This window comes from Vicugna pacos, chromosome 25 (genome assembly GCF_048564905.1).
Source record: "Vicugna pacos chromosome 25, VicPac4, whole genome shotgun sequence".
NCBI lineage: Eukaryota > Metazoa > Chordata > Mammalia > Artiodactyla > Camelidae > Vicugna > Vicugna pacos.
The window spans coordinates 32,970,439-32,998,235 of NC_133011.1; the positions used below are offsets into that span (position 1 = coordinate 32,970,439).

General features: G+C 51.3%; 1 protein-coding gene across 1 annotated transcript in view; it reads left to right on the top strand.

Annotated features, from left to right (window-relative positions):
- The window catches only part of TG (thyroglobulin), a 202,783-nt gene that overhangs the window by 56,834 nt on the left and 118,152 nt on the right, over positions 1-27,797 (top strand). Inside the window, exons 27-35 of the mRNA XM_031690392.2 lie at positions 4,001-4,165; positions 7,150-7,215; positions 9,202-9,282; positions 12,309-12,446; positions 13,275-13,451; positions 14,691-14,802; positions 16,663-16,742; positions 17,484-17,627; positions 24,542-24,604. Of these exons, the coding sequence (XP_031546252.2) occupies positions 4,001-4,165; positions 7,150-7,215; positions 9,202-9,282; positions 12,309-12,446; positions 13,275-13,451; positions 14,691-14,802; positions 16,663-16,742; positions 17,484-17,627; positions 24,542-24,604 (1,026 nt within the window). The remainder of the gene's footprint in view (positions 1-4,000; positions 4,166-7,149; positions 7,216-9,201; positions 9,283-12,308; positions 12,447-13,274; positions 13,452-14,690; positions 14,803-16,662; positions 16,743-17,483; positions 17,628-24,541; positions 24,605-27,797) is intronic.

Consider the following 27,797-nt stretch of genomic DNA (forward strand, 5'->3'; position numbering starts at 1 on the left):
TGACCCCTCATTATAAGGATAATGGGTACCGAGCGCTGACTTGGGTTTGGCTCCTGTCGCGCTATTAACTTAGTGATGGAGGGACTTACCTGTGACCAGCTACATGACCGGCAGCATTCACTTAGAGAGAGCTCTGAAGATTAAAAAACACTGAAGTGTTTTTTATGACCCTCACTTATGGTCAACTATAAATGTTAGTTGATCACGTTACCTGTGCAAGCCAATGTTTGAGATACTGAGATACTGAGAAGAGATGAAAGGAGCTCAGAGTGTGGCTGGGGAGGCAAGCGCACCATGAAAAGACCTTGATCTCCCCTCCTTCATCTGTGCTGTCATCGAGCAAACGTGCACGGAGCCTGCCGTGCACCAGGCGCTGTAAACAAGGTGCCATAAGTGTCTGAGACGCAGGAGACTTGAGTGCAGAGGAGGGAGGTACCCAGGGCACTTGGTGGTCAGGGAGGGCTTTCTGGAAGAGGCGAGACCTGGGCCAGGCTCTGTGGGAGGGGTGGTGTTTAGGTGACAGGAGAGGAGAGAGTGTCTGGTCAGAGTGGGTGTCCCTGTGAGCTGAGCCCGAATCGGGGAGAACTCACATTCTGGAGAGTACCAGCCATGACACCGGACTTAGCAGTAAGCAGATATCTTTCAGGCTCCCACCATCCACCACACCCGGGGCTCAACGCCAACACCCGTGCATCCTTCCCTCCAGGCTCGGAGGTGGAGGGTCCCTCCTGAGAGGCTGAACCCCGCCTCATGGGGGTGAGAGCCTGTTGCCTCCATCTCCTCGGGGTCTTGATCCTTCGCTCCTGTTCTCCACCCTGAGACCAGCCAGGGCTCTGCCTTGTGTGCCCCTCTGCACGGTCCAGAGCCTTCGACCCTCCTGAACAGCCAGGAAAGCATAACACAGCAGGGCTCCGAGCCGTGTTCTCTCCTTTTCCGCCGCAGCAGACCCTGCAGCCGGATGCTCTGTGCTTCCCCAGCTCACAGTCACCAGGCGCCCCTCCCCGTCCTCCCCCCTCCCCAGCCTGGTTGTCTCCAGCAGCCAGCACTGTGGACCGCTCCCCAGGGCTTTAAACACTCTCCTCCCTGCCTCCCAAGACCTGCTGCTCCTCCCTTCTCAGCCCACTCCTTCCCCTGCAGCCTCCGGAGCACAGGCCGAGGCCTTGACTGTTGCATGCGTCTAAATGAACAGTTTTTACCCTAAACAAGCCCGTCGTGGGGAAAGACACCCAAACCGTCAACCTAAGAATCATGCTCAACTGTCCGACAACCGTCCTTCCCCTCTGCTGAACTGTCACCCCCGTTTCTTGTTGCTACTTTCTTACCGATTGTGGGATCAAGATTTATTCCGCCTCCACCCCCGCTGTCTGCACTCAGGCCTGTACAATTTTTTCCTGGCGCCATCCTTTCAGTGGCATTGGCTCACTTCGTGTCTCAGGGTCACTGTTTTTCAAACTTTTTCGTCATTAGGACATTTGTTACGGAGAGCTGTGAATAGTGGTCTTTGATGTGACTGTTGTAAAAAGATTAGGACTGGCTGAAGGCTCAGATGATGGGCAGCATATTTGAGCACTAAGGTATTTTTTAAATTAAGGTGTAGACTTTATTTCTTTAGACATGGTGCTGTAATTGCACACTTAGTAGACGACAGTATAGTATGAACGTTAAGTTTTATATGCATCAGGAAACCAAAAAATCTGTGGGACTCATTTTATTCCAATATTCGCTTTATCGTGGTGGTCTGGACCCAAACCTGCAATGGCTCTGAGGGGTGTCTGTCTATGTCTGTATGTCTGCCTATATTCAGGAACACTGCAGTGCAAACCCAGGGTGCCTTCTGCCTTCTTTAAACGAAATGTCTCTCCTGAGGACACAGTTTCCCCAGATGTTTGATTACTCACCAGACCATATGATTTTTCAAGTTGGAAAAGTTGATTTCACTTTCCTTACGATCATATATAGAATAATTATTTTGTTCCATGGAGCAGCCAGCCCACACAGTCCTGTTTTCCATGACATTTCTGTCTAGCAGCTGGCTTGCTTTCCCTTCCCAGGGTGACCTATGATCTGTGAATTATGTTGAGCCGAACAACCAGCCACCTCACAACGCTGCGAGCTCAGCTTTCTTCGAGACACACATAAAACATCAGGCAGATGCTCCCCAGTCTCGTCTGACGGGCAGACGTGGAGTTTTAACTTACAAAGCTTTGGCTGGGTTTGCTGATGAGCAGGAACAGGATCCCAGCACATCCTTTTACTGCAGTCTGGAAAGTCGTTTAATTTCTGGGAGATTCCCCCTCCTCCCCTGTCCCCTTCTTCCCTGCAACGTTCCAGTGTCCTCCAAACTCCAACCCTTAAATGGCTTTGTTTCCACTGCTGAGAAAACTCGTGAGGCTTCTGCACCTACATTTCATGAGGCTACTTGTACTTCACAAGCAGTGAGGCCACTTGGAAGTGGGGTTCAGAGGCTCACGGGGGCATCTTGGAAGCTGACTTCCTTCTGCAGCTGGCGCCCGCCTCTCAGACCCCCAGGGCTCTCACTGGCAAGTTGGTGCTAGTTGCAGAAGAGGGCTGCCTGCCTTCCTCTTCCCAGGTCTGAGAGCGGAGGGAAACACGCCCCGCCTCTTGTTTAATTCCGTGTTTCTGTCCTCTGGCTTGCTGGGGGGCGGCCGCGGGGCTCAGACCCTCTCTGGGCTCTCAGTGGGCTCTCGTGCACCCCCGCTCGCCTGTGCTCCGACTCAGTCCTGGCTGGCCGAGGCACTGGCTGTCTGCTGGTCATTCCTCTAGTTCTGAGCAACTAGCCCAACCGTTCTCCCTTCCTGTGCCTCCATTTCCCCACCTGTGAAACCAAGTGCTCTAACTCAGTCAGGGACTCTGGAATCTGGCTGTGTACCAGCATCATCTGGGTGCGACTCACGATGACCAATTCCCAAATGCCACCTCCCCCCAGCCGAGACCTATCAAGTCAGAAATGCTGTGGTTGGTGCCGAGGGACGAGCATTTTCAAATCTCTCTCTGTTTTTGATACAATCGCTCTAAGCACCCTGGTTTGAGAACCACCATGTTTGTGGGTCTCTAAGGTTACTTCTTTCAGAGATGCTACTGCCGCTGATAATGTTGATGATGGTGATGGCTTTTAACTACTCAGAGTAAAAGTGGGACAGGAGAAGAACAAAATGTCAGATTCATAAGCCAGATGCCCACGTGTCATCCACCTTGGGCAGATTTTGGTGAGACAAGCTTGAAGCTTATCCGGATTTGAACATGAATTAGGATGAGGAAGGGACTACTTAATGTCACAACATTAAGGCGGTTTTAATTTTTTAAAATTCACTTGGAAGATACATGCAAGACAAAATAGTCCGATGCCTTCCACCCACCAAACCTAGTAACAGATTTCTCTCTGTGCATCCACACAGCCCCGGCTTGGACACGTCCAGAGACGAGGAGCTCACGCCCCAGCAGGGAAGCGTGCGCCACGGGGGCACAGCTCTTTTTAAATAGTTCTTCACTTTGAATCTAAATACTCCTTCCTGAGCTCCTTCCAAATTGATTTCCTCTGTGTGTGTGTTTGTGTGTGTGTGTGTATGTGTGTGTGTATGAGACAGAGAAAGAGAGAGAGTGTGAGTCTGCTGTTTATTTCCTTGAAGCCCCAAAAGATAGAAAATGGGGACAGAGGATTCTGGCACTAAGACCCCGAGCGCCATCGGAGGTGTCACTGCCACTGTCCCGGGGAGAAGGGCTCTTGTGGAGGAGGAGAGGGGCAGCAGGCATGGTGGCGGCTCTCTGCTTGGGAATTTGCCAGTAAGACAACTGGAGAACTATTGGGGAAGAAGAACCCACTTTAAAAGCAGGCTCCTGAGTTCGGGTGTTCCTGTCCACTCCCAAGGAGCTGCTCCCTGTCCCCACCCTACAAGCCTCTCAGGGCGCAGACGTGAGTCTCCAGAGGGGCTCTGCTGGGTCCCCATCACACTGACCTCTCCCCACTCTCGTGACTCTGCAGGTCCCATCGTCTGTGGGTTGCTGAGCTCTCCCGATGTCCTGCTTTGCCACGTCAGAGACTGGAGGGAACCTCCTCAAGCCCAGGCTGATGCCACATGCCCTGGGGTGACTTATGATCAGGACCGCGGCCAGATGATGCTGCGTCTGGGAGGCCAGGAGTTCAAGGGTAAGTCTTTACCTTCTGCCCGCGTGTGTTCCTTCACGATTAATTGTCCTGACCCACAAGGTCTGCTAGACCACTAGGAGCCCTCTCCATACTCTGAGGGATGCATCCTGAAAAGCCGCTGAGTCAAAATGCTGCATGAAAAACACCCAGAGCATCTCAACAGCACTCGGCAAGACGCACCGACGTAGCCCTGGGCTGCAGGTGCGCTGCGGGCGGCTGGCTCAGCTAGTGGCCGCGCTGACCTCGGCTGGACTTGCTCAGGCATCTAGGGGTCGCCTGGCAGTTGGCCGATCTCGTCTGGCCTTGGCCAGGACGGCCTGGCCCTGCTTCACGTGTCTCTCGTTCTGAAAGAGCATGTTCTCCTGTGGGCAGAAGCGGGAGAGAACAAGGCGATGCCCCAGGCGATGAGGGTGAGGCTTGGATCTGCTGCTCTGTCACCGCTGCCTTAGTGCGCTGGCCCGACTGACGGTCCAGGCGGGGAAGCACTCCTTCTCGCTAGTGGCAGGAACTGCAAAGTCCCGGGAAAATATGTGGCTACCAGGAGAGGTGAAGAACTGGGGCCCAAAACGTGAGATGTCCCCCAAGCCAGTGTCCCCAGGGCGTCTTTCCTGTCTTAGAGTTAAGAAATTGCAGGTGGTAACGATTGCACTGCCCATTCTAATTACTGGGGCGCAAGGAACTGTGGGCCCCGCGACAGGGGCTTGATCGACTGAAATAACCACGGAGCTTTCTCCTTCCCCTGCTTTCTCTCAGAAGCAATCCACCCCTTTCCACAAGCTGTAAGCATTAGATCTAGAAGGTACTTCTGAGAGCCTTTGCCTGCCCCTCATTTTACAGGGAGGGGCGTTAGCATCCGCAGCCCCAGGTGGCTGGGCGGCAATCTCTCCGCCTCCCCCGCCCGGTGGGCCTCTCCGCACATCTCCCTCGGGGAGGAGTGGGTGCCGCTGGGTCCTGAGCCGGGGCTGACCTCACCAGTGCTCCTCAGCGTGGGCAGGACCGCAGGGCAGCCTCACTAGAAATACAAATTCTCAGGCCTCTTCCTAGACCAGGGAGGCCACAGGAATTCATTCTAATGGGCTGTCTGGATAGTACCACGCCTGCTAAGTCTGTGAAGCACTGATTAGGGGGCCTGGAAGTTTCCTTCCGACCCGGAGAGCCTGAGGTTACAGTGAGAACAGGGCCCAGCTGCTCCCTTCCCTCTCCCAGATCCAGTGTGAGGGTGGGGGAAGCCCGGCTCGTCTGCCTCCTCTCTGCTCTGCTACCTGAACTCAAACTCTACACCGTGTTTCCAGTCTCCCCTCTGAGCTGGGAGGCGTGAAGCATGTACTGATGTCAGCCAGACGGGGAGGGGAGGGGACCGAGCGGAGGTCAAAGGAGCTGTCTAGGGGGCTCCCGTGGAAGGTTCCCTGTCTCTACGGGACAGGATCTTCCAAGCGTTGGCAGAGACCATGTCGTGCCTCCTGGAGAAGTTGCCAAGCCCTGCTTCTCAGTGCACTGCAGCTCTTGCAGTTCTGATGGCAGAGAGCTCAGTTTCACCTCCTCCGGGAGCCCTCCCTGACTGCCCTGCAGTGCTTACTGCCTCCTCTCCTGCACAGCTTCGCGCGTGCTCCGTGCATCGCTCTGTTGGTGCAGCGGGCGGTGCGCCGGAAGTGCACCTTTGCCTGTCTGCCTCCCTCACTGGCCCAGCTGAGAGTTTGCCTGTGAGGTTGAATCCCGGCTTTGGACACCAGCTGTGTGACCTCGAGCAAGTCAGTAAATACCTTCAGGCCTAATTGCTAGTGCCGTGCTGGCAGCTCCCCTCTCACGGGGTTGTTGTGAAGATGAAAAGAGAGGATAGCCAGCAACAGCAGTAACAGAAAAGTCTTCCTTCGTGCTTACTGGGAACCAGGCAGGCGCCGCTCCAAGCTCGTGGCCTGCACTAACTCATGAATCCTCGACACAGTGCTTTGAGGGAGACACTATTGTTATCATTATCCCCATTTTATAGCTAAGGAAACTGAGGCACACAGAAGTGAGGTCTCCCCAAGGTCTCAGAGCTTCTGAGTAGAAGGGCTGGGGTCTGAAACCAGGCATTCTGGCTCCAAAGTGACATTCTTAACTGCTTCCCTATATTGGCACTTACAAATAATACACATGTGGAACTTAGCAGAGCATCTGACACATAGTGTGAATATTAGATGAAATTATTATCATTTTAAAGACCTATCATTGGTTTTTTGCTATATTTTAAGCCCTTGACTTTTTATATAATATATAATAAGAACTATGTCTTAGTGATTCCTGGAGTCTCACCATGGAACATAAAACCTGGCCTAGAGAACACACATAGTATCTGTGGAGTGCCTATTTACCAAAGCCTGGAAGAAATATTGCAGAATTTGGTGGAATTCCATGAGGATCAGTTTCTTTGGGGTAAATAAAAGCGAATAGCTTATTTATATGATGGACTGTAAACATATGGGATCCATTACGCTGAGAGGTAGCCCAGGGTGAAAATGAGCATTTGAAGGAAAACATTTGATCCATTCATGGGCAGTAAATCCAGAGTGAATTGCTTAACACAGAGCACGTGCTTGGTAGGTGCCCAAGAAACCAAGAATATGCCCTTGTCTGGCCTCCCTGAGAAGGAGTGGTCACCAAAGGCTTTTGAGGTTTTTTTTCCAGGGCCTTGTGTGTCTGTGTATCTTTGGGGGTGTGGGCAAAGCTTTAAGAAGGGAACCCTTTGATGGGGATTTCAGGCAGCCTGACTTCATGATGTTCCAAATTGGAGGTTGCCTGGTTCATAGACTGATCAGGAGGCCACTTCCAACTGGGAACAATAGGGTATAAATCCTTTTCCACAATAAGAGATCAGTCTTTAAGTACAGCAAATCCCTAAGAAAACAAACATAGTGATTTAAATTCTTATTAAAGTGTGAAGAACTGATAGATACCCTTTCCTAACAGCATGCTCAAGGCTGTACAAATAAACATCTTCTCTGCAGGTCTGACAGCCCTGGAAGGCGCACAGGACACCGTTACCAGTTTCCAGCAGGTTTATCTCTGGAAAGGTAAGCTCTGTGGTTGCGGGGGGTGGGGGTGGGGGGTAGGGGGCCGAGCAGGACACTGGTCACCGGAGACTGGCCTCACGGCTCTCTCACAGGCACTCTGCTCGCCAGAGAGCAAATGTAGAGATGTACTTTGAAGTGAGTGCTCTGTGTGGTGAGAAGGGCCTCCACTCTCATCAGATAAGATGCCACAGTATAAAACAAAAGCTAAAAGTGTGGAAACTTAAGCAAGGAGGGAGGGAGGAAGCGCTGGCTCCTGTGAGATCAAGTTCGCTGACCACAAGCTGCCCTTGTTAGGAGGATGGGAGCTCTGAGGCCCCCTGCAAACTAGGGGAGGCTTTTTTCCAAGGGCACTGGGGCACGGGGGCCTCCCTCCTCGAGGCAGGTGTGCCGTGGACTCATGCTTGGTGTGCCTGCTCCTGGGGATGCACTTAACCGGTGGGGGCACAGGTGAAATACACGCTCGGCGTCTCCATTCTGCTTGCTTTGTCCTCCTTTGAGTTTTCTAAACATTGATCAGGTGCCCACTCAGAGCCAGGGACTGAGAAAGGCATTTGGGATGGGTCTGAGCAACATGGTGAGAGGGATGAGTGAGGCGCAGCTTTGATGGGTCAGGGGCTCCGGCCTCAGAAGGGAGCCGACCGGCAGGGACCGCTACGTGTTATGGCCATAGGTGCTAGGTGCAGGCACAGGAAAGATCCGGCCCCTGTATCGCTGTTTCCCTCCTCTTCCTGTGATTCCTCCTCTCTCATCTCCAGTCCCCTAAGAGATAGGACTGGTGACCTGTTTCTATGCCTGTGAAATAGTGGGAGAGAGCAGACTGTGGACTTGGAGTGTCTGGGTATCAATTCTGGTTCTGTTACTTCCCACCCATGTGACCTTGAACACATGGGTAACATGGCATTAAAAATGGTGCCAACCTCATAGAGTTGTGTGAGCGTTGGCTCAGTCATGCCTGTAAAGTGCCTACGACAGTGCCTGGTGCATCACCAGGGCTAATCAGTGGTACTGATGGTGGTGGAGATGATGATGCAGGAAGAGGGAGAAACGGAAGGGGGAGGAAGGTGCCCATCATCACTTGCATTTTAAGGTGACATAATGAGGTTATACGCTTCTTTCTTCATTTAGTCATAACTACATTGTATATATGAGGGTCGGGTGACATTTTGCTTATTTTTCAGACCAAAAAGAAAAAAAGAGACTTGGAAAGGTTCAGTGAAATGCCCACAGGAGGTCCTGGGGTGGGACCCAGACACTAGTTGCAAGTCCAGTGATTTCCACCTATCAGGAAATTCTGTGTTGTACGATATCCTGTAGCTTAAGATGCATATATGGAGTATAACCTTTAAAATTGTGAATCACCGTGTAACACACTGTAACTCATGTGATATTGTACACCAACAATTTAAAAAATACAATTAAAAAGAAAAAAGAAATTTCTGGTAAATGATTTGCTAGCTGGTAAAAAACTAAGGATTTGCTTCCCCCCAGGACATCTGCCCCACTAAACAGAAGCACCCAGGGACCTGCGTAAAACCCTATCCCCCCTCGTGGAAGACCTGTTCCCGCCTTGGAAATTTTCTTTAATTTTTTCGAATTTCAGTTCATCTACTTTCCACCTCCATGTTCTGGGAGAAGTTATTTCAATTCTCTGAGTTTCAGTTTTCTCAAGAGTAAAGAGGAAATGTTACTCCTTCACAGGGTGTCGTAAAGACCAATATTTATAAACCTATTTCGTTAACTCTTTGCAAATGGTAATACTTTCAGTGTCAAGGACAATAACAGCCCTGCTATGGAGAGAGGTTGGCTGACGTTCCATACAAGGCCAGGGAGCGCAAGCATAGGCCGCTGGGTTGTTTCAGATCTTGTCCGAGCGCCTGGCTGTGGACCGCAGGGATTTCCCACAACGGTCATCACCATTTCGTTGACCAGAGGGGTATCTCCCCTTTTTCTTCCCAACATTAGAACAACAGTCTTTTTTTCTCTTAGATTCTGACATGGGGTCTCGGGCTGAGTCTATGGGATGCAGAAGAGACATGGAACCAAGGCCACCGTCTCCAACAGAGACAGGTACTCACCCCCAAACCTTAGAATGTATTTGAGTGGCTGACCGTGGAGGCGACATGGTGATGCCAAGGGTCTAAGTGGTGAATGCACCCCTAACCCCCGCTCCATTCTACAGCCACGGACTGCCCTCTAAGCTTCCAACCCCACTATCCATTTCATAAACGTGGATGGCTCCTCGGAGGGCCAGTGGGCACAGAAAGTAACGTGAAATGAGGGAGAAAACACGCACAATAACAAATCCAGCAAAAAAAAAAAAACTATTTAAGAGCAAGTTTCATCTGTCGGGGTCAGTGCCTTCGGTTTTGCAAACCCTGAAGAATGTAAGCAAAATGGAAGTGTTCTGGAATTGTTTAATGAACAAGATGTCTGTGAGGGTCTCTTGAGAGAGAGTCATTTCAGGCAGTGGAAGATACCAATGCATACCTTCACAGGATGTAAATCCATCCGTGCGTGGTGTCTGAGGCTCCTCCATCCCCGGGAACTACGGTTGTTATTCCTTGGGTGGAGCGGAAAGTCAGAGAGAGGGAGAGAGAGAGGGAGGGGAGGGCAGGGAGACAGGAGGCAGGTCAGCCTGTGGGCAGGGTTGATGAAGAAGCCTGTCCGCTGGGTGAAAGAATGGACACTGTAGCCACTCAGTGTGTCCCTGATCGACATGCCACATCCGGGAGGAGCCAGGTGGGCCAGCAAGAGTGTAGGGTGCTGGGGGGAGGCGAGGCCCGAGGCAAACAGGAGAACCACACCTGCCCTGGGGCAGTTATGTTTGTGATCTCTGGTCCCCCACCTTAGCAGCACCTCTGAGGGGTAGCCAGGCTGCTCATGGCCTTGTAAACGTGAATGTTTTCATGGTGCTTGAGAATATTCTGTAAAATCCGTCATTATCCGCTGCTGCCAGGGTTGCATCTACAAAACTATCACATGATTCCCACAGGAAGGACCCCTCTCCTCCCCCCACCAGAAGGGCTTCAGGGTGAATAGACAAAGCCCAGCTTGGGTCTCGCCTGCCCAGCTGATCACACTCCTGGACTTCAGAAGACAATGGCCCTGCGGGAAACCCTTCTGATGGGCTCTTCTGCAGCGGGGCTCACTTACCTGGGCTCTGTTCTTCTGTGTGAGAAGGTCCCCTCTGAGTCAAAGCACAGCAAGGAATGTTCCCCTTTCTGCTTCAGGTGACTGCAGATACTCTGAGCATCTGAGACACAAAGAAGAGCCAAAGAGAACCAACCCCCAGCTGGCAAGCCCCCTGTTGGCCTCCTTGCCTTCACAGGGAGTGTCAAGTTGTGAGAAAACACGTAGATAAAGGGTTCTTCCTGATGTGGGGTGTCAATCAGGGATGAACTGAGTGGCTACAGTATCCCTTCCTTCACCCAACACTTTTTTTGTGTACGTGGGACCCACGGACGTTCCCAGAGGACGGAGGATTCCCACGTAGCAGCCACTGTGTGACAGCCTGGCGAAGGCTGTGATGGGGACAAGTGTCAGGGCGATGGGAACGCAGGGAGGGAGGATGCTAGGTGACTTCTCGGAGGAGCCCAAAGGATCTGCCAGGCACTTCCAGAGAAGCCCGGGGAGAGGGAGTTCCAGGTGAGGGGAGCAGCCTGTGCAAAGGCTCTGAGGACAAAGTGTGATTCCAGGATCTTCAAGTGAGCCTTTAGGCTGGCTGTGCTGTTTTTCCTTTCTTACTCTGCTGTCTTAAGAGGTGGTCTGGGCTCTCCTGCCTTGTGCCAGGTGTGGCTCAGCACGCAAACGGGCCGCTGTACGACAGTATGAGAGACGATGGCCCAAAGGGTGGGGGCTGCCCCAAGGAGGCAGCGGGACACGGCCTCTGGGGCTCTGCTCGCACTGAACCTCTGGCCCTGCCAGATGCCCGTGAGGCTTTCATCCCCTTTGGTGTGACTGTAGGTCAGGAAGTCCAGCCTTCCTGAGCCTGCTTCAAGCCTGCATGGAGAGCAGGCTTCGGAGAGGAAGCTCCAGTCCGAGGCAACCTGGGGGTGTGCCCCTCGTTCCAGAGATGCTGTAAACCTGCCCCAGCTCAGCTCCACGGTCGGCTGCACACCCCCAGTGGAAGCCCTCTGGGAAGACCTGGGCCCTCATGAGGTGGAGAAATACCCCCCCCCACTCCTGGGCAGGGCTTCTGGGTCCCTCAGCACTGGAGAGCCTCGTTATAGAGCCTCCGAACATCAGAGCAGGAGGAGCAGTGTTGGTCCTTGAAGCACAGGAGGACCAGGTAGGGTAGGAGGAAGGCGGTACACGCCGGGCGGGCACGGGCAGGAGCCCTGGGCAGCACGCAGTGCGGGGAGGAGCTGGAATCACCGGGTTTGCAAGCTCCTCGGGGGTGCGTGGAGGCAATGGGAGAGGAGGCGAGAAATGCAGGTAGAGCCTGGACCAGGAAGAGAGCTTGGACTTCCGTCCCTTGGGAGTGGAGCTCCCAGGAAGAGCCTTCAGTCAGAATCGCAGTCTGAAGACAGGAGGAAAGGCTGGGGGACGGGTAAGCCGGAGCTTGCAAGTCTGAGGCTGAGCCGAGCCGAACGCTGTCTTCATGGATGAGGAAGGCGGCCGTTTAGGAGGAAGACAGAACTTACACGTGGCTTCAGAAGACAGAAGGAGCATCAGTGGTTCAAAGTTACAGAGAGGCAGACTTGACTCCGCGAATTCCTAACCGTGAGGTGGGCTGCTGTGGTCAGCACAGGCGTGTCACATGAGTCTGCGGGGACACTGGTCAGAAATATCATGGGGACAATCCTGCCTTGGGCGAAAAGCTAAACTAGATGGTTCCCAAGTTTTTTTCCAAACCAAGATTCTAAAATCTTGCAACGCCATGATTTTTAGGGCTGTGTGGGACCTTCTGAGCCCTTCCTGCCTGACTAGGCTCCCGGCCCTACTGATTGCAGACCTGCTCTGGCCACACATGGCCCCAAAATGAATGTGTGTGTGTGAGTGTGTTTGAGAGAGAGGGAGAGAGACAGGCAGACAGAGACTGATCCACCACAGAGATAAAGGCAAAGGAAGTGGACTCGCTCCCTCTTTTTCAGATCTGACCGCAGAGCTTTTCTCCCCTGTGGACCTTGACCAGGTCATCGTCAGCGGAAACCGATCCCTGCCCAGCAAGCAGCACCGGCTTTTCCGACATCTGTTTTCACGTCAACAGGCACATCTGTGGTGCCTTTCTCGTGAGTAGCCTTAGGCCTCAGCCTTCTTCTTCCCTGCCTTGTGGTCAGGCATCAGAGGCCTTAACAACTCTTGAGACATAGATAAAATCAAATTCAAGAGCATAACTTAGGCATCACTTTAGTGTTGGTATCGTGAGTGATCCTGAAGAAAGACAGGACATGACCCAGATCTTCAAGATGCCAATGCTGTAGTTAATGTCTACTCTGCTCCCAGAACCTATTATCCATCCACCACCTATCCATCTTTCCATCCGTCCGTCCGTCCATTCATCCATCCATCTTTTACCCAGCAGACATGTGCTGTGTTGAGCATGTGCTGTGTTCTAGGCCTTGTGTTTGACCTTGGGGATGAGAAAATTTAAAAATGAATCAGCCTTACCCCTCCGCATCAGGGAGCTCGCATGTACCAGCAGCAAAGTCTGACCCAGTGAAAGCAGGGGAGCTGTTCACAGCGTCACCAAGCTCTCCGGCCCTGTGGCCTGTGGTCTGAGATCCTGACTGCCTCCAAGATGGTGCTGGGCAGATCCAGTGGAGTTTTACCCTCTCTCCTCCCATATTGCCGAGTTGACAGCTGACTCCTCACCCTCTCGGGCTCTGCCTTTATTCAGAGCCACACAGACTCCCTGTTCTGCGCACGGCCCTCTCCCAGCTAGCAGAACCCTGGTCTGTCTTTTTGGGCCTTCCAGATTGGACAGCCTTGACTGACCTGAGGCTTTGCCCTGCCTGGGAAGAACCCGTCTGGAGCATTTCTTCCCAGAAGATACTGTAGAGGTACCCTCCCCCGTGGGCCTCCCAAGGACTGAAACACAACTGCTCTCTCACCTGTAGGCTGTATCCAGAAGCCCTCTTTCTGTCAGCTGGCAGAGGTAATGGACAGTGCACCCTTGTACTTCACCTGCACCCTCTACCCAGAGGCCCAGGTGTGTGATGATGTCCTGGAGTCCAGTCCCCAGGGCTGCAGGCTGATCCTGCCCCACAGGCCCAGTGTCCTCTTCCGGAAGAAAGGTGAGTGCTTGGTGGGTCTTCAGTGGGCTGCGGGCTCTGTAGCTTTAGAAATATCCAGATCGATTCACTTAAAAATAAATTTACCATGCTTCTTGTGGAGATGCAAAGGCACTCAGAAATGCATCATATTGACTATAAACAATAATCTTACACTGGAATCCCACTGCTCATAGAACCCATGTCAAATGCACGTTTCAGTGGAGCTCCAGTTGGCCGTATGTATGCTCTCAAAAATCTCACCAACTGTGGCTCCAACAAAATAGAGGTTGATTCTATTCTCTGAGGATATTGACGATACTACTGGGGGAGAGGGGGTGCTTTACCCCACAGTCTCCATTTCTACCCTGATGTTGCATTGCGCTGTTACTTACTGTTCCTTCTTGTTTGCTGGAGGCCTTTCTCAGGTAGCTGGTGACTCTTGATTTTCCACTTAAATGTAAGAGAGGGGCCCAGAAGCTGGTCGGGAAGTGGAGCGTGTGGTGGGAGCTTGTTGACTTTGGGTTTCCCTGTAGGATAATCTATTTGGGCCACCCTTTGGGGAATCCCTCTTGTCACTATAGCTGGAATCTCGTCACATCTGGCCCAGAGTCATGAGCCTGGTTGCTTGTGGTTTAGATGCCAAGTAAGGTTGAAAAGGAAAGAGTCTCCACAGTTACCATGTAGACGGACTTGAAAAATTCCCGTGGCTTCAGTGCGGTGCTCCCGCCATTACTGCCCCACCTGGGGCACCTGGAGACCCCGCCCTTCTATGACGGGAAGGGGCCGTTGCTGGCCGTGGAAAAAAGAGAAGGGGATCTGAAGACTTAATTGCTTCTTAAAAAGACTTCCAGCCCTTTCTGCCTTAGCTCACTTTCCCAGTGCTGTTGATGCTTAAATCTATTGGGATTCCAGAAGACGTGTGGGGTTGCTTCTTGGATCTTCCCACAGAAGGGTCGAGCATTCAGCTTCCTTAGGTTGATCAGGTCAATGTTTACCCCTCTGTGTTTCTCCTGGCTCCCCCAATTTTGTTGCTCTATCCTCTCTCCGACTCTTTCACCTTGCGGGTGTATGCCTTTAGAAAAATCCCTTTACCAGTATTTTAGTGATATTTGGGATGGAAACAGAGTGTAAGTACCTGAGTTTAATATGCCATCTTTAATTGGAAGTTTTCAGTGTGATTCACGTACCTTTGTCCCCCTGATTTTGTGGATACAATGCATCACTCCCTAAATAATGTCATTTCTTTCTTCCTCTGTGTAGTTGTACTGCAAGAGAAAGTGAAGAATTTTTACACTCGCCTGCCATTCCAAAGGCTGACGGGGATCTCCATTAGAAACAAAGTGCCCATGTCCAGCAAATCCATCTCCGATGGGTAAGCTCTTCCGTTGGCCCCTGCCTCACTGCCAATACTTTTATAAAGATCCTTCTATTTTCATAAAGAAAGTAGCAAAGTATCGATTAAAGGCACAAGCATGCAAAACTGTAAAACCCAAAGCAAAGGGTGAAAAAGTAATAAAGAGGTAACTCTATCTAGAAACCATGGTTGAGATCAGTGACTGATAGTCAACATAGCATTTAGCTGTGAACCTCTGGTCAGCTGGTGCCAAAGGGAAACATTGACCCCTATTTCATCAATTAATACACATTATCCAGCATGGTAATGAACTTGACCAGCAAAGGCTCCCTGTGCTGCATTCAGAATCTGGAGAGCAAATAGGACTTTGAACAGGGCCATCAGCATATAAGGATTTTTGATTTAATTTATTATTTTAAAAATGTATTTTGTTATTTATTTAGTAAGCTGTAATTTAGTTTTCACTGAAGGTGATGTTTCTCCCCACCCAGTCTGTGGATCTCATCCATCCGAATCACCAGGAGGACTTTTTACAAACCCCACTCCAGGGTCCTACCCTGGACCTACTGAATCTGCATTTCAGGGGGCTCAGGAATCTGAATTTGAACCAAGTTCCCCTGGTTATTCCTGTGTACGTTGGTGTCTGAGAGTCTTTGACCTATGAACTGTTGATCTATGAAATATTGCTGGTTTATGAAACTATGTCACGTTGCTGGCATTCAGATCTGCTTTTGAAAATGGACATAAACAGACGATATGGGAAAGTCGGTCTTGAGATCTGGCTGATGGGAAGCGGGAAGAGAAGGAGGGTTGGAAACAGGGACCAGCCTGACCCCCGTGCTGGGACAGGGGCTGCGGGAACATAACTTGCGTATCTGGACTCAGGGGAGGGTGGTTCAGAGGTGAAACATGTCATCCAGGGTAGAGCCTGGCAATGGGCCCCAAGAGAGGAAAGTGAAGTGGTGGGTGAGCAGGTGAACTGGGCTCTGGGAGAGGGAAATGGGGAGGTGGTCCACAGACTTATGGGCGGAGATGCGGCCAGCATGGGCAAAGCTGCCCAGGAGACGGAGGCTTTATCCCCCAGATGGGACTGGGATTCAGGGGCGCCTAAGTCAGGGAAGGAGAAGAGCCGCAGAGCATGGCAGGGCCCCCGCACTGAAGGGGGATGAAGGGGCTGAGCGAGCTCTTGCAAGTCAGGGGGGGTCGATCCGAACTGGGACTCGTGGTCAGGGCAGGGGCAACTCAGAGCTGACCCCAGGAGCATGGATTGGGAGCCACCAAGCTCCTCCTGCCAGGACTGGCCCTATAACGGTGGGGTCCAGTAACCACACTGAGTTATTAAACAAAGTAGGTCCAGAGAGAGCGAGGTTGGGTGCCCTGCCCCAGCCAACAGAGGTGCGCTCCTGAACTGTGAGGAGCCTGTGCTATAAGTGGGTAGGGGGAGGTCAGCGGGGATCAAGCACAACTCTTCGCCGCTCAACAGGCACCTGGGTGGGTGGTTCCCACAGTAACTCCCTGGAGTCCCCCACTCCTCTCCTTTCCTGGAGCCCAAAGTGGGGGCTTTCTCTCTATGCGAGAGGATTGTGGGAACACATTCAGGAGCCTGGGGTGGCTTGGCTTGGAGCCTGGCACGTAAGAGGCGTAGGATATATGCTTGATGAATGACCGAGTGAATGATGATGGCAGGATGGCAAGACGACATTCCTGAGAAAAGAGTAGAATTTTGTTTTCAGAGAGAACCTCAAAGCTAGGAATCCACCCCCACAGCCGTCGTACAGGGGAGGGAGGCTCCCAGGAGTAAGAATGACGACCCTGCAGCCCCCAGCAGGCCTGGTCCAATGCAAACCTCCAGGCCTGCTCTTTCTCCTCTTCCGCCAGCTTCTTCGAGTGTGAACGCCTGTGTGATGAGGACCCGTGCTGCACCGGCTTTGGCTTTCTGAACGTCTCCCAGTCAAAAGGTGACAATGATGACCACTCCCTCTGGCCCGCATAAACCACTTCACAGTGTAGGAAACACATCCACATCTATGGCCTTATCTAACCCTTGGCACGTCCTCGTCCTCGTGGTGGGGGCAGGGGTAATCCTCATTCGCAGATGGGGAGTGGGGGCTGGGGGAGGGGAGCTGGCTGATAGACGTGGCCGCTGGGACACGGCTCGTGGTCCAGCACTCGGTCAGCTTTACACAGCGCTTCCACTGACCGAAGTAGCCTTCCTCCTACTGCCTGCTTAGCTGTCTTTGCTCGCCTTTCAAGACCTGGGCCAGGTAGCTTGGTGGGGAGAACTTTGGACCCGTCCATAGATCTGTATTTGAAACTTGATTCTGTTCTTTACTAGATGTGTGGTCCTGGATATGTTCCTTAATCTCTCTGAGCCTCAGTTTCCTTATCTGCAAATAGGGATACAAATGCTACCCTCCTCCAGAGTTGTGTGAGGACCAAGTGGTGTGATGCAAACACAGCCCTGGCACAGCCCTGGGGGCATGATGGCCGCTTGAGTAGAGCGGGCCGCCTCCACCCCTGTGCTCTTAGACCAGAGGCTCGTTAAGGTAGCGGGTTTTTCCTCAGTGGCTAAGCCCATCCCTGGAATATGATGGTGCGGCCCCGATGTCTGTTGAAGAAGGAGTTGGCAGAACTTCTCTCATTCAGTTAGAGTCTTCCAGCATGATCATTTTCCTGGCCCTGATTATCTTTTGCTCCAGGGGGAGAGGTGACATGCCTAACTCTAAACAGCTTGGGACTTCAGACGTGCAGCGAGGAAAATGGAGGAACCTGGCGCATTTTGGACTGTGGCTCTCCGGACACTGAAGTCCGCACCTATCCGTTTGGATGGTACCAGAAGCCTGGTAAGTGACCTAGTCTCAACAGCTACCTGGGCATCTTTAGTTGACTGTTTCTCAATCGTGTATCAGGATGATGTCCTGGGGCCAGGAAGTAGATTTAGTCGGGATTCACTGAATGTAAGCAATAGGGATAGATTCTAATTAACTTAAGCAGAAAAGGAATTTATTGGAAGTCTGCCTGTAGACGCAAAGGAAAGGTGACTGACTAGGCCTCAGCTGCATGCGTGTGTTTAGCAGGAATGAGCGGGCAGCCTCTTCAGCGTGGCCCATCCTCATCAGTTGGCACCAAGGGATACAGATGATTGTGTTCAAGCTTTACATTTAAGGGAGAGAATCTGGCCTGGCTTGGGCTGCAAGTCCAACCACTGCCAGAGGGTGGGGGTTTGGGTGAAGAGACAGCTTGAGGGACAGTCCCTGTAAGACTGCACACTCAGGGGAGAGGAGAAGCCTCAGAGTATTGTAAAGGTGCTGTCCCTGGAGAGGGGAAATCAATAGCTGTGCACTCCGCCAGATTCCCGTGGTTTTCTTGTTTTGTCAATTAACCAGGACAGTGGAGCACCTGGCGTCTTAAGGAGGGAAAGGGTCCCCAGTGTGTATCTGATGATGTATGTGGAGTTAGGACTTCAGGGCAAGGCAGTGTTGGCCCCAAGTGTGTACTTCCCACATGTGTTCTGATTTTAGCCCAGTGCATTTTAGGAGCTCAATTTGAAATTGGTGAATGAATGAATGATCTACATGGTGTGATGGAGAAGCTTCTAGACTCAAATGAAGGGATATTATTATCTTTCCAACTCTGCCATCTACCGTAGGTTTGCCTTTAGGAAAGTCATACCACTCCCTCAGCTCCTCCACCAGGGAAACACTGAGGAGAGTCACTGGGGCCCTATCAAGTGCTTACATTCTGGGTGTTTGTGGGTGTGGGTACACTTGGGGGACAGTAGGTGACTGCATGGAGCCTGGAGATCCTCCCCACCATGTGTCCTGGAAGCAAATTCAGAAAGATGTTCAAGATGCAAAGAGATAGACACCCCCTCTTAGCAGGAGTCCAGTGAAGAGGCTGAGCTGAGGTCAGTGCCTCCAGCCTCCCCCGTTCGTGGCCTTCTCCTCACTTTCAGAGTCAGTATAGGGTGGGTGCTGGCTCTGGCCTGGCCCTTGCCTTGGAAATGAGTTACGGGATGTCTGATCTGGAGGAACCTTAGAGGTCTGTAACTTTGATTTTATGCTCTGCACATCACCCACCACAACACTTTGCCCAAAGTAGGAAAGGAGAGGAGAGCTGACATTACTCACGTGCCCACCATGTGTCTGCACATGTGCTCGGTCTCTCCATGGGCTGGGGCTTCTACGTGGGCTATATAACATTCTACTCGACGCTCCTATGAAGTGGACATTGTTTCCTCCATCTTAAGGTGAAGAGAGGGTGGTGTAGAAAGCTGAAGTTGTTTGACCCAAACAACATAGCCAGCAAGAAGCAGAGTCAGGTCACAAACCCAGCTCTGATGACCCCAAAATTCACTCTTCCCCTTCACCACATTGCCTCCTGGCTGGTCTCCCATATCCCATGAGTGACTGGAAGTGAAAATGTATAGACACCTTGTCTGACTGGTTTTCCCTCAACTCAACTCAGCTGACTAAACAGGCAGTTGACTAACACACTGAAAAAATTAAACTGACAAATAAGCTAGTCAATTAGACCAGCTGGTAAGCTGGCCTCTGCTTGTAGAGCCATGTCCAGCCGGAGAGGCCTGGGCTGGGGCTCCTCGGTGGAACGGGTCCTTGGCCCTTGTCTTTGAGTCTGTTAATTCCCTAGACATTCCGTGGCTTCAGGGCAGATTTTTTTGGAGTTAATTGTTACCAGGCTGCATGGAACCCTCCCTGCTGCTGTGCACCGTGAGCATCTTGTGACTTGATCCGAGTCCACTCTATTTATTACTTTTATTTTACTTTAACATCTTGAGTTATTTTAAGAAAAGCATTAGGCTTGTATGATGAAATAGCCTCAGTGGGTTTCTATTTGGGGGGGACTGTCCCACAGAGAGGAGGCTGTAACTGACTCACAGGGGTGGGGGGAGTGAGCGCCTGCCCAGGACGGGGCCCCGGCAGGAGACCCAATGCCAGCTTTAGGGTCTTCAACTGAACTCTCACCCATCCCTCAATGCTTACTTGCCCCTTCTGTCCCCTCTCCCCTCTTCCCACCTCCTCACCCCACCAAAGGCAGGAAGATGTCATTTTCCACCTTCCTAGTGCTCAGGGGAGAGCTGAATAAAAAGAAGCTAAAAACTAATTCATTTGTTCGGAAACATGGGAACCAGACCACAGGGTTACAGCATCCTGGCAGGAGTCGGCGAGGACAAGAGCCCACGTGCTTGCTGTCCCACCTCTGCATCTCTTCTGTGACTGTCTATCTGAATGCACAGACCACTAGCCTTTTCTGACATATATTCTGTGGTGTCAGGCTGAGGACTCAGGAGTTCTGACCAGGAACTCCAGGGCAGGGAACTAAAAGCTCACAGAGGTGCTTCATTCGGCGGACACCGGCCGGGCATCAGTCATGCCGGGGGCCTCAGGGTTACGAGCCCCACCGCCGTTCACCGGGCTCTCACTGCGTGCCTGGCTGGATGCCAAGCACTTCACAAGCATTATCTCGCCTCATCCTCACGGCCCCTGTGAAACGAGGAAACAGAGGTTCAGGGGCGTTAAGTCACTTGCCCACACACGGCAGGTAAATGACAGAATTTGGACTCAGTCAGAAAGAACTGGGTCTAAATAACGTATAACCTTATTATATGGTTATACTCAGCCATTGACTTACTCACTATATAATATGGCTGAGTATGAATAAGATATGGCTCCTGCCTCCAGACTCTCACAGTTTAAGAAGGAGTTATAAGCTATAAATAAGTCAGCCATGCTAGTGCTGAATTACTCACGTCGTTAAGTCTGGAAGTTTTGAAACTTTATTGAGTGTCCGTGCTGGGTCACACACCGTGCTGGGTACTGGGAAATGGAAGATTATTAAAATAATAGAATGTAGTCATTTTTCTTAGATGCTCATCCCGGTGTGAAGATGTGGGCATATGTGATTAACTCCAGCATGACAGGCTCAGTACCAGAACAGTCATGGGCACAGAGGGAACAGGAAATTAACCCTGCATCTGAGAGGCGGAAACCCATTGCTGAGAGGCCCCTGCAGGCCCTCCTTTGTGCTTTAGGGACCTCCTTCTCCTCCTGGCCCCTGGCATGGAGCTGCCCAAGCAGGCAGGGTTTCACACTGCGTGCTGCCTGCGGTCAGGGGTGGGGTGTGCGGGGAGAAAACTGTAAAAATGCCAAAGCAGCATCAGTCTCTCGGGACCCCTGGGTCGAACCCACCTTGGCTGCCCATGGCTCATGGCCAGTCTGGTGTGAGTGGCTCCCAGTTTCCCACTTCAGAAGAACGGAAAGAAGAGGGCTGGCTGTCAGAGGGGGTTGGCGACCCGCCTGGCTCTCCTGATGGAGAGTAGAGCCAGGTTCTCACCGGTCAGTCTGTCTCCTTTCAGTTGTCTCCATCAGAACTGGGGGGCTGGTGCTAAGTCTTAAGGCTTGATGGATTCTCTGCACATGAGCAATTACAACATAACCCTGGTACTGGGCTGTGTTCATGGAACCAAGGCGGAAGCTGATCCAGGAGGGAGGCACAAACCTAGAGCTGGGAGTGCCCAGAGAGGACCTCAGAGAGCCCATGGCAATGAGCTTGCTGATTGCTGCCCACAGCAGATAGAAGGTTCCATGCAGTGTCTGAGCGCAGAACCGAGAGGCTCAGTCTGAGCAATTGTGAATGCAAATGAGGCTCTTTGCAGCCCCTGCCTGGCAGGCAGCAGGTGGCAGGACCCAAAGAGGAAGTGCTCTTAGGCAAGCAGGGTGGGAGTGCAGGAGAAGAGGATGCGCTGTGGTCCAGCTGCCCCCGAGCTCAGGGCTTCCTGGAAGGGGTGGGCACTGGTACCTGCTGCTCTTGGCGGAGGACTGGGCTGCTGGTCTCTCTGCAGCTGCACAGGGCCTGCGAGTGGGGCAGGGTCTTTGGTTTGTTTACAAAGTCAAATGTGGCTTCTAAAAAAAAAAAAAACAGTTCCTCTCTTCTTCTGTGAAGCAAATGCCCTTGGACCCCGTAGCTATTCTAGACACAGGAATTACCTGGAAAGGAAATGCCCGGCTCTTCTAACTATGCCTCTCTGCAGCCCACGTGGAAACTCCCGCACGGGGGAGCGGTTACCATCCACTGTTCGTTGGTGCTTGCGCCCTGTCAACAGCGGCGGCCTGTTACTTAGCTCGGGGTCGGCTCCAGGCACTGGGCTGGGGCTTTGCAGGCACCATTCTATTAGTCCCTAAACAACCTGATGGGACAGGGTCTATCCTTGCTCCTGTCCTGTGCTGCGCTGGCCAATATTTTACAACCGGGGAGGCCGGGGAAGTCCTGATGTGTAGCTTTGTAGCCGTCGCCACTTCCCATGGTGTAAATCCTCCTGCCACGCCCCGTTCAAGCTACCAACTTGCAGTCACTGAAAGCAGAGTTGGGAAGAAGCAGAAAGGTCACCGTCCATTTGTTTAACAAGTGTGAAGTAGCGGAGCGACTCTCTCCAGGTTAGCAGTACGAGTCTCCGTGAGGGGGTCCCCAGGGACTGGGTCCCTCCCAGGGACTGAGTGTGTTGGGGTTTCTTGTGCCCCAGGGGCCCAGTGAAGCTGAGAGCTTCAAGGCTCAGCTATTCCTGTCCTGTCAGGAAGGTCCCACCCAGAGGGCTGCCAGCTCTGGGTCGGGAGACCCTGATGGAGCGTGAGGAAGAGCACGAGCAGCCACAGCAGCGAGCTGGGTGCTAGACGCCCGGCTGAGACGTGCCGCGGTCGGTCTCCTCGTGGATGGACGGCAGCTCGCCTGACTGTTCTCACATGCACGTAGTTTTCGTTAGTATTGTGTAAACGTGTCCTTTGCAAACTGAGCCTGCTTTGAATTTCCAGATAAATTTCCAGAAGCAGAATGACTGGGGTACAGGGTGTGGACATTTGAATGCTCTTGAGGTAGGTTAGTCGAGTTGTTCTCTGAAGGCCGCACTAACCCTCAGGGTCTTTGTTCTGAGAAAAAGAAAGGATGGACATTTCAGTAAACCAGCTGGCCTGTCCGGCGAGGTGGGGCGTGGTGGTGGTTGTCAGTCATTCTGCGTTTTGTATGAGGAGCTCACAGATTTGGATGACAGAAGCCTTAGCTCAGTGACCCTCAGACTGTGTCCCTGGACAGCAGGGTCTGCATTACCTGGGGACTTGTCAGAAGTGCCAGATCTCAGGCCACGGCCCAGACCTGCTGAATCAGATTCTGGAGTGTGTGCTACCAAGCCTTCCGGGGGTGCCAATGTCTGTCAAAGCTTGGGAACCAGGGCCTTAGAAAGAAGACTGGGAGGTGCTTCTAGGCAGATGGAGCCAAGCAGGAAAGGCACAATACCACTGGGGGTTCCGGAACTCAGAGCGGCTGGGTCATGCAGACCTGACTGAAGTGGAGGAGGCGGGGGAGGGGGCGGGAGGGGAGGGGATTTTAGAGACCAGAACAGAGCATGACTCTGACTCGAGACTCTTCATGGAGGCAGACAAGGAACAGAGTCAATGACAAGGGTGTGTCACTATGAAAGGATGATATTAAGAGTGAACAATTGCCAGCATTTATTGAGTGCTTACTGTATACCCAAAGCTTTACATACACCAACCATCTAAACCTCACAACCAGGAGAGTAGTCATTACCCCCATTTTACAGACGAGGAAAGTGAGGACAAGGAAGTTAAGAAACCTGCTCCAGGTTACACAAGGAAAGCAGCCAATCCGATCTCACCCTGGGTCACTGATCCTTGACCCTGGATCCCACTCTTGACCTTTGACCCCTGACCAGGCTACACTGCAGCTTGGAGAGGGACGAGATCGGTGGCGTTCCTAGTTTGGGCCACTGGGAGAAAAGGATGCTGAGGCTTTGAAGACTTAGATTGTTCAGTAAGGAAAGAGGATGGGGAAGGGGTAATTAACACTCAAGGATCACCTACCAGGTACATGTGGTTTCTCAGTAAATTCTTACATTACCCTCATGCACCGATGCTGAAACTGGGTGTAGGAGAAGCCAGATAACTTGCCTGTCTGCACTGCTTCTAAGAGGTACGTGGCGGTTCAAGCCCAGGTCTGTCTGCCCTCCTAGCCCAGGCTCCACTCCCCTGCCATGCTACCTGCAGTTAAGAGCTGCCATTTTTTGCACTCTTGCCCCGTGCCTGGGTGTCTCCTACACTAGCTCCTGTAATGCTCATAGCAGTTCCCAACATGGGCTGTATCATCCCCATTGAACAGATGTGGAAGCCGAGACCCAGAGAGGCTGGTTGCCTCCCCTAAGTGAGCAGGGTCAGTTAAGTGGTGGCGGGAGGCATGTCTCTGGCTCTTCACTCTCTGGGACATAGTAGGTCTGCACTTCCTCACCCCTGGCTCTGGAAAATGATGTGAAAATGACAAGTGTCATGGGTCAGTTGTAGGCAGAAGCTGTAAGAGCAGGAGTGACATTGGCTGCATTCTTTCCCGTGCTGAGGCCTCCTCGGTGAAGCAGGGGGCGTGACGGTGCCTCCCTCAGCCTGGGGTTTGAGGGAGGATGTCACAGGGGAGCACCCCAGCCCACCTTCAGGGAACATGTGGGCAGAGGAGCGGTGAACTTTTGTTGTTTTAAGCTCCTGAGATGTTAGGATGGTCCCTTCGGCCTCACCTAGCCCATCCTGACCCACCCAGGGGCGGTGCTGGGGTCTGGATGCACTTTGTCTGCCTTTCAAGTGCAATTCTCCTGTCAGCAAGTAGCACCTCTACTCACACCTTCAGAGCTCAGTGATCTTAAGAGTGAAAAAGAGCTAAAAGGCCGCTTTTGTCTTCTTTTCAGTGGCTCAAAATGATGCTCCCAGTTTTTGCCCTCCAGTGGCCCTGCCTCCCCTCACAGAGAAAGGTAAGTTCCTTGTGTCCTTCATCTCTCAGGTTTCCCCTTGACTCTCTTCTTTCTCCTTACTGTGGTCCAGTAGTTCATAGCTCAAACAACACTCTCACACTCATTAACTCGAGCTCCTGTGGTTACACACGTGCCCAGGGAGGGCAAACACTGGCACCATGGCCATGTCACAGATGAGGATAAGTGACTCCTGGCAGTGAAATGATTTGGCCATGTATTGCAGCCGATGGGAAAGCTGAGTGGGACGTGAGCCCAGTCCTCCTATTTCACCTGTCGCAGAATGACTGGACCTGTGCACCCCAGGGCCATGTCAAGGATTGTGGTATTTGTGGCCCCAAAGTGAAAGATATCAGCTCCTCTATGTGCAAGAGTTGGGAGGTCATAGCCATGAGCACGCTGGGTGGCACAGTGACATCTAAGTCTGGGCCCTGGGCCCAAACCCAGGAGCACAGCCCAGGCGGAGGCAGCTCTCCCCTCTTGCACTTGGCACCATCCCCACCACCATGCGCCCCGTCTGGGCAGCAGGAAATGCGGGGCGTGGGCACCGTGGGGCCAAGCTGGATGCACCGAATTACATGTCCCTTTTCTGCCTCCCCTCAGTCAGGAAATGAGAGGCTCTGGTCATTCCTGTCCTGTGACGTGGTGTCTGAGGAGCTCTAGACGTCTGTCATTATGGTCCTGGCTGACGTGACAGAATGTAGCTCAGGCAGGAAGGAATCATCTATGGCTGAGGCTGGGCTGAAATTATAAATGTTCTCCACCATGTTATCACCTCCTGCACTCAGTTAAAGGAGCTAACTTTGGAGGTCGTGTGTGTGTGTGTGTGTGTGTGTGTGTGTTTCCTGAGCATTCTATACAGAACATGTAACATCTGAGCACTTAGAGATTTCATGTCCAAGACCTGAGGTCTAGACACTCTACATAAATGATCTGCTGTTAGCTTCCCGCAGAACGGTGAGGTAGGAGTCATCCTTGCTGTGTCACAGGTGGTGGACGTGGGACTTAGAAGTGAATGTGCCTGAAGCCAAACAGAGAACACAGATCTGAGCCAGACTCTGGTCACAATTGATTCTGAGATTTATCGACATAATGTACAAGCAGCTGAAATGATCATATAGTCCCCCCAAATTTACAGTTGAAAAACAGTAGTTGCCTGTCTCATCGTTACCCACCTGCCATTCCCACTCCCAAAGGCCACCACGTTCAACTCTTTTAGCTGTTTTTTTCCTTATCCTGGCTTCTATGTTTCTCCAAAGTATGCGAATCCTGCTCTCCCTGGACTTGTCAGTCTTGGAAGTAACTGTTGAGTTCCTGCCTTGCCAGATGAGGACTTAGAACTCTCTTTTATCTTCCCTTTAACAGTTCCCCATACTTCTTCCTCAAAATCTGGTCATATCAAGACTCAGGGTTAACACAACAGTGAGTCCTGCATCGGATGGCCGTGTGAATACGGCTCCCGGGGGCGCCCACTGTAGTTCACAGCAAACTCCTGCTGTTAATACCAACCGCCATGTGCAGGGCTCCTCAGTGGATGCTCCGGTCTTCAGCCTACGTTCACCCTGTCTTCCATGGTACCCTGTGCATCTTGGGCTTCCCAGGGGATCCAGGGAACAACTGATTCATGTCCACCTTCTGTTCTGTAGGTGCCTGGAACATTAGTCATTCCACACTGCGTGTCCACCCGCACATGTCTCTCTCCACATCTTCATCTAAAAATTTCTTGAAATCCCTTCTCTGCTGTTTGTTTATCCCCTTTGGTTTTTTTGTTTGTTTGTTTTTTTATCTCTGCATTGAGACTTTATTCCTTCACTTCATTTTGTAGGGATTGTGGAGGGAGAGAAGAGACATGTGTCACATTTAATGAAAGACAATGAGATAGTATTTTTGGAAGCTTTTCAACATTTAATGGAGATTTCATTTTGTCCTCAGCACTGTGCTAAGCATTTGATCGTCACACAAACCTCAAGAGACAGATCCTATTTTAATATTTATTAGTTATAGAAAATTCAAACAATGCAGAAATACAGAAGGAAAAAAAATCACAGAATGATTTAGAAGTTACTCCATGTCAGTTAATTGATTTACTGATTTATTTCCTAATCTTAGACTTTTCTGTATGGTCTAAAGTGATTGCAAATTCTCTACAATGCTACATTTTTGGTTTTTACCTAATATTGCATCCTGTGTATATTTCTAAATTGTTACACATGTCTAAATCATACTTGCCATGCGTGCATATATTCATTCATTCATTCCTCTCCCCATCTGGTGATGAAGAAACAAGTCACAACAGTGCAGTGACCGGCAACAGTTGTCATATTAGACACAGCGCAGTTCACTCACCCACTCCTCTATCTCTGGTAGTTGATGGTTTTTGGCTCTTCATCATTATGAAAGTACCACAAGATGACCTGGGTACATAAAGCTCTTTCCAATGTCCACATTATTTCCTGGGGGCACCTTCTCCAAAGCAGAATTATTGGGTTTGAAAACTCTAGATCTTCAGCCCCTAGATTTGTGTTGTCGAATTAGTCACAAACAGTTGTTTGTAGTTGCATACTTACTAGCGTGAATCAAAGTGGGTTTTTTTATCACATACTTAGAATCCTTAAGTATTATTACTAAGTAATATCACCTATTACATTTATGGGTAGAGAAAGCTGCGATGCCTAATGGGCAATGCGTACTGTTAGACAGAAATCAGCCAAAGCATAAGCCTCTTCAGGTGATTTCGCAACTCTTCCACTCTGGACTTGCTAAAATTTGTATTTCTGAGACTTGAATTACCAACAAAAGGAAAAAAAAAAGGTGTAGAACTCCACATTTCCCTTCACACACACACACACGAGTCTGTCTTTAAATGTGCCTTTGACAAGTGTGATTTGAAAGCAGGAGAGATGCCAGAGCTGGAATTCCATCTGTGCTTAGAGCTCCCAAGTTGGAACTCAGAGCTTGAGCCTGTTCCTTTGATGTGAGTCAGAGGCAGGACACTGCTCTGCCTTCAGGGCATCGGTATGTCCGTGCGATTCTGACCCAGATGCGGTGTGTGCATGTGTGTGCATGTAGACACCAAGCGTGTGTAAAACCCTCATCTTTATGCACTTTTTACTCAAGGAGAAAAGAAAGTATTTATTAAATACCAAACATTTTATAAATCTATGAGCATAAATTTAATGCTCAAAGTTAAATGGTA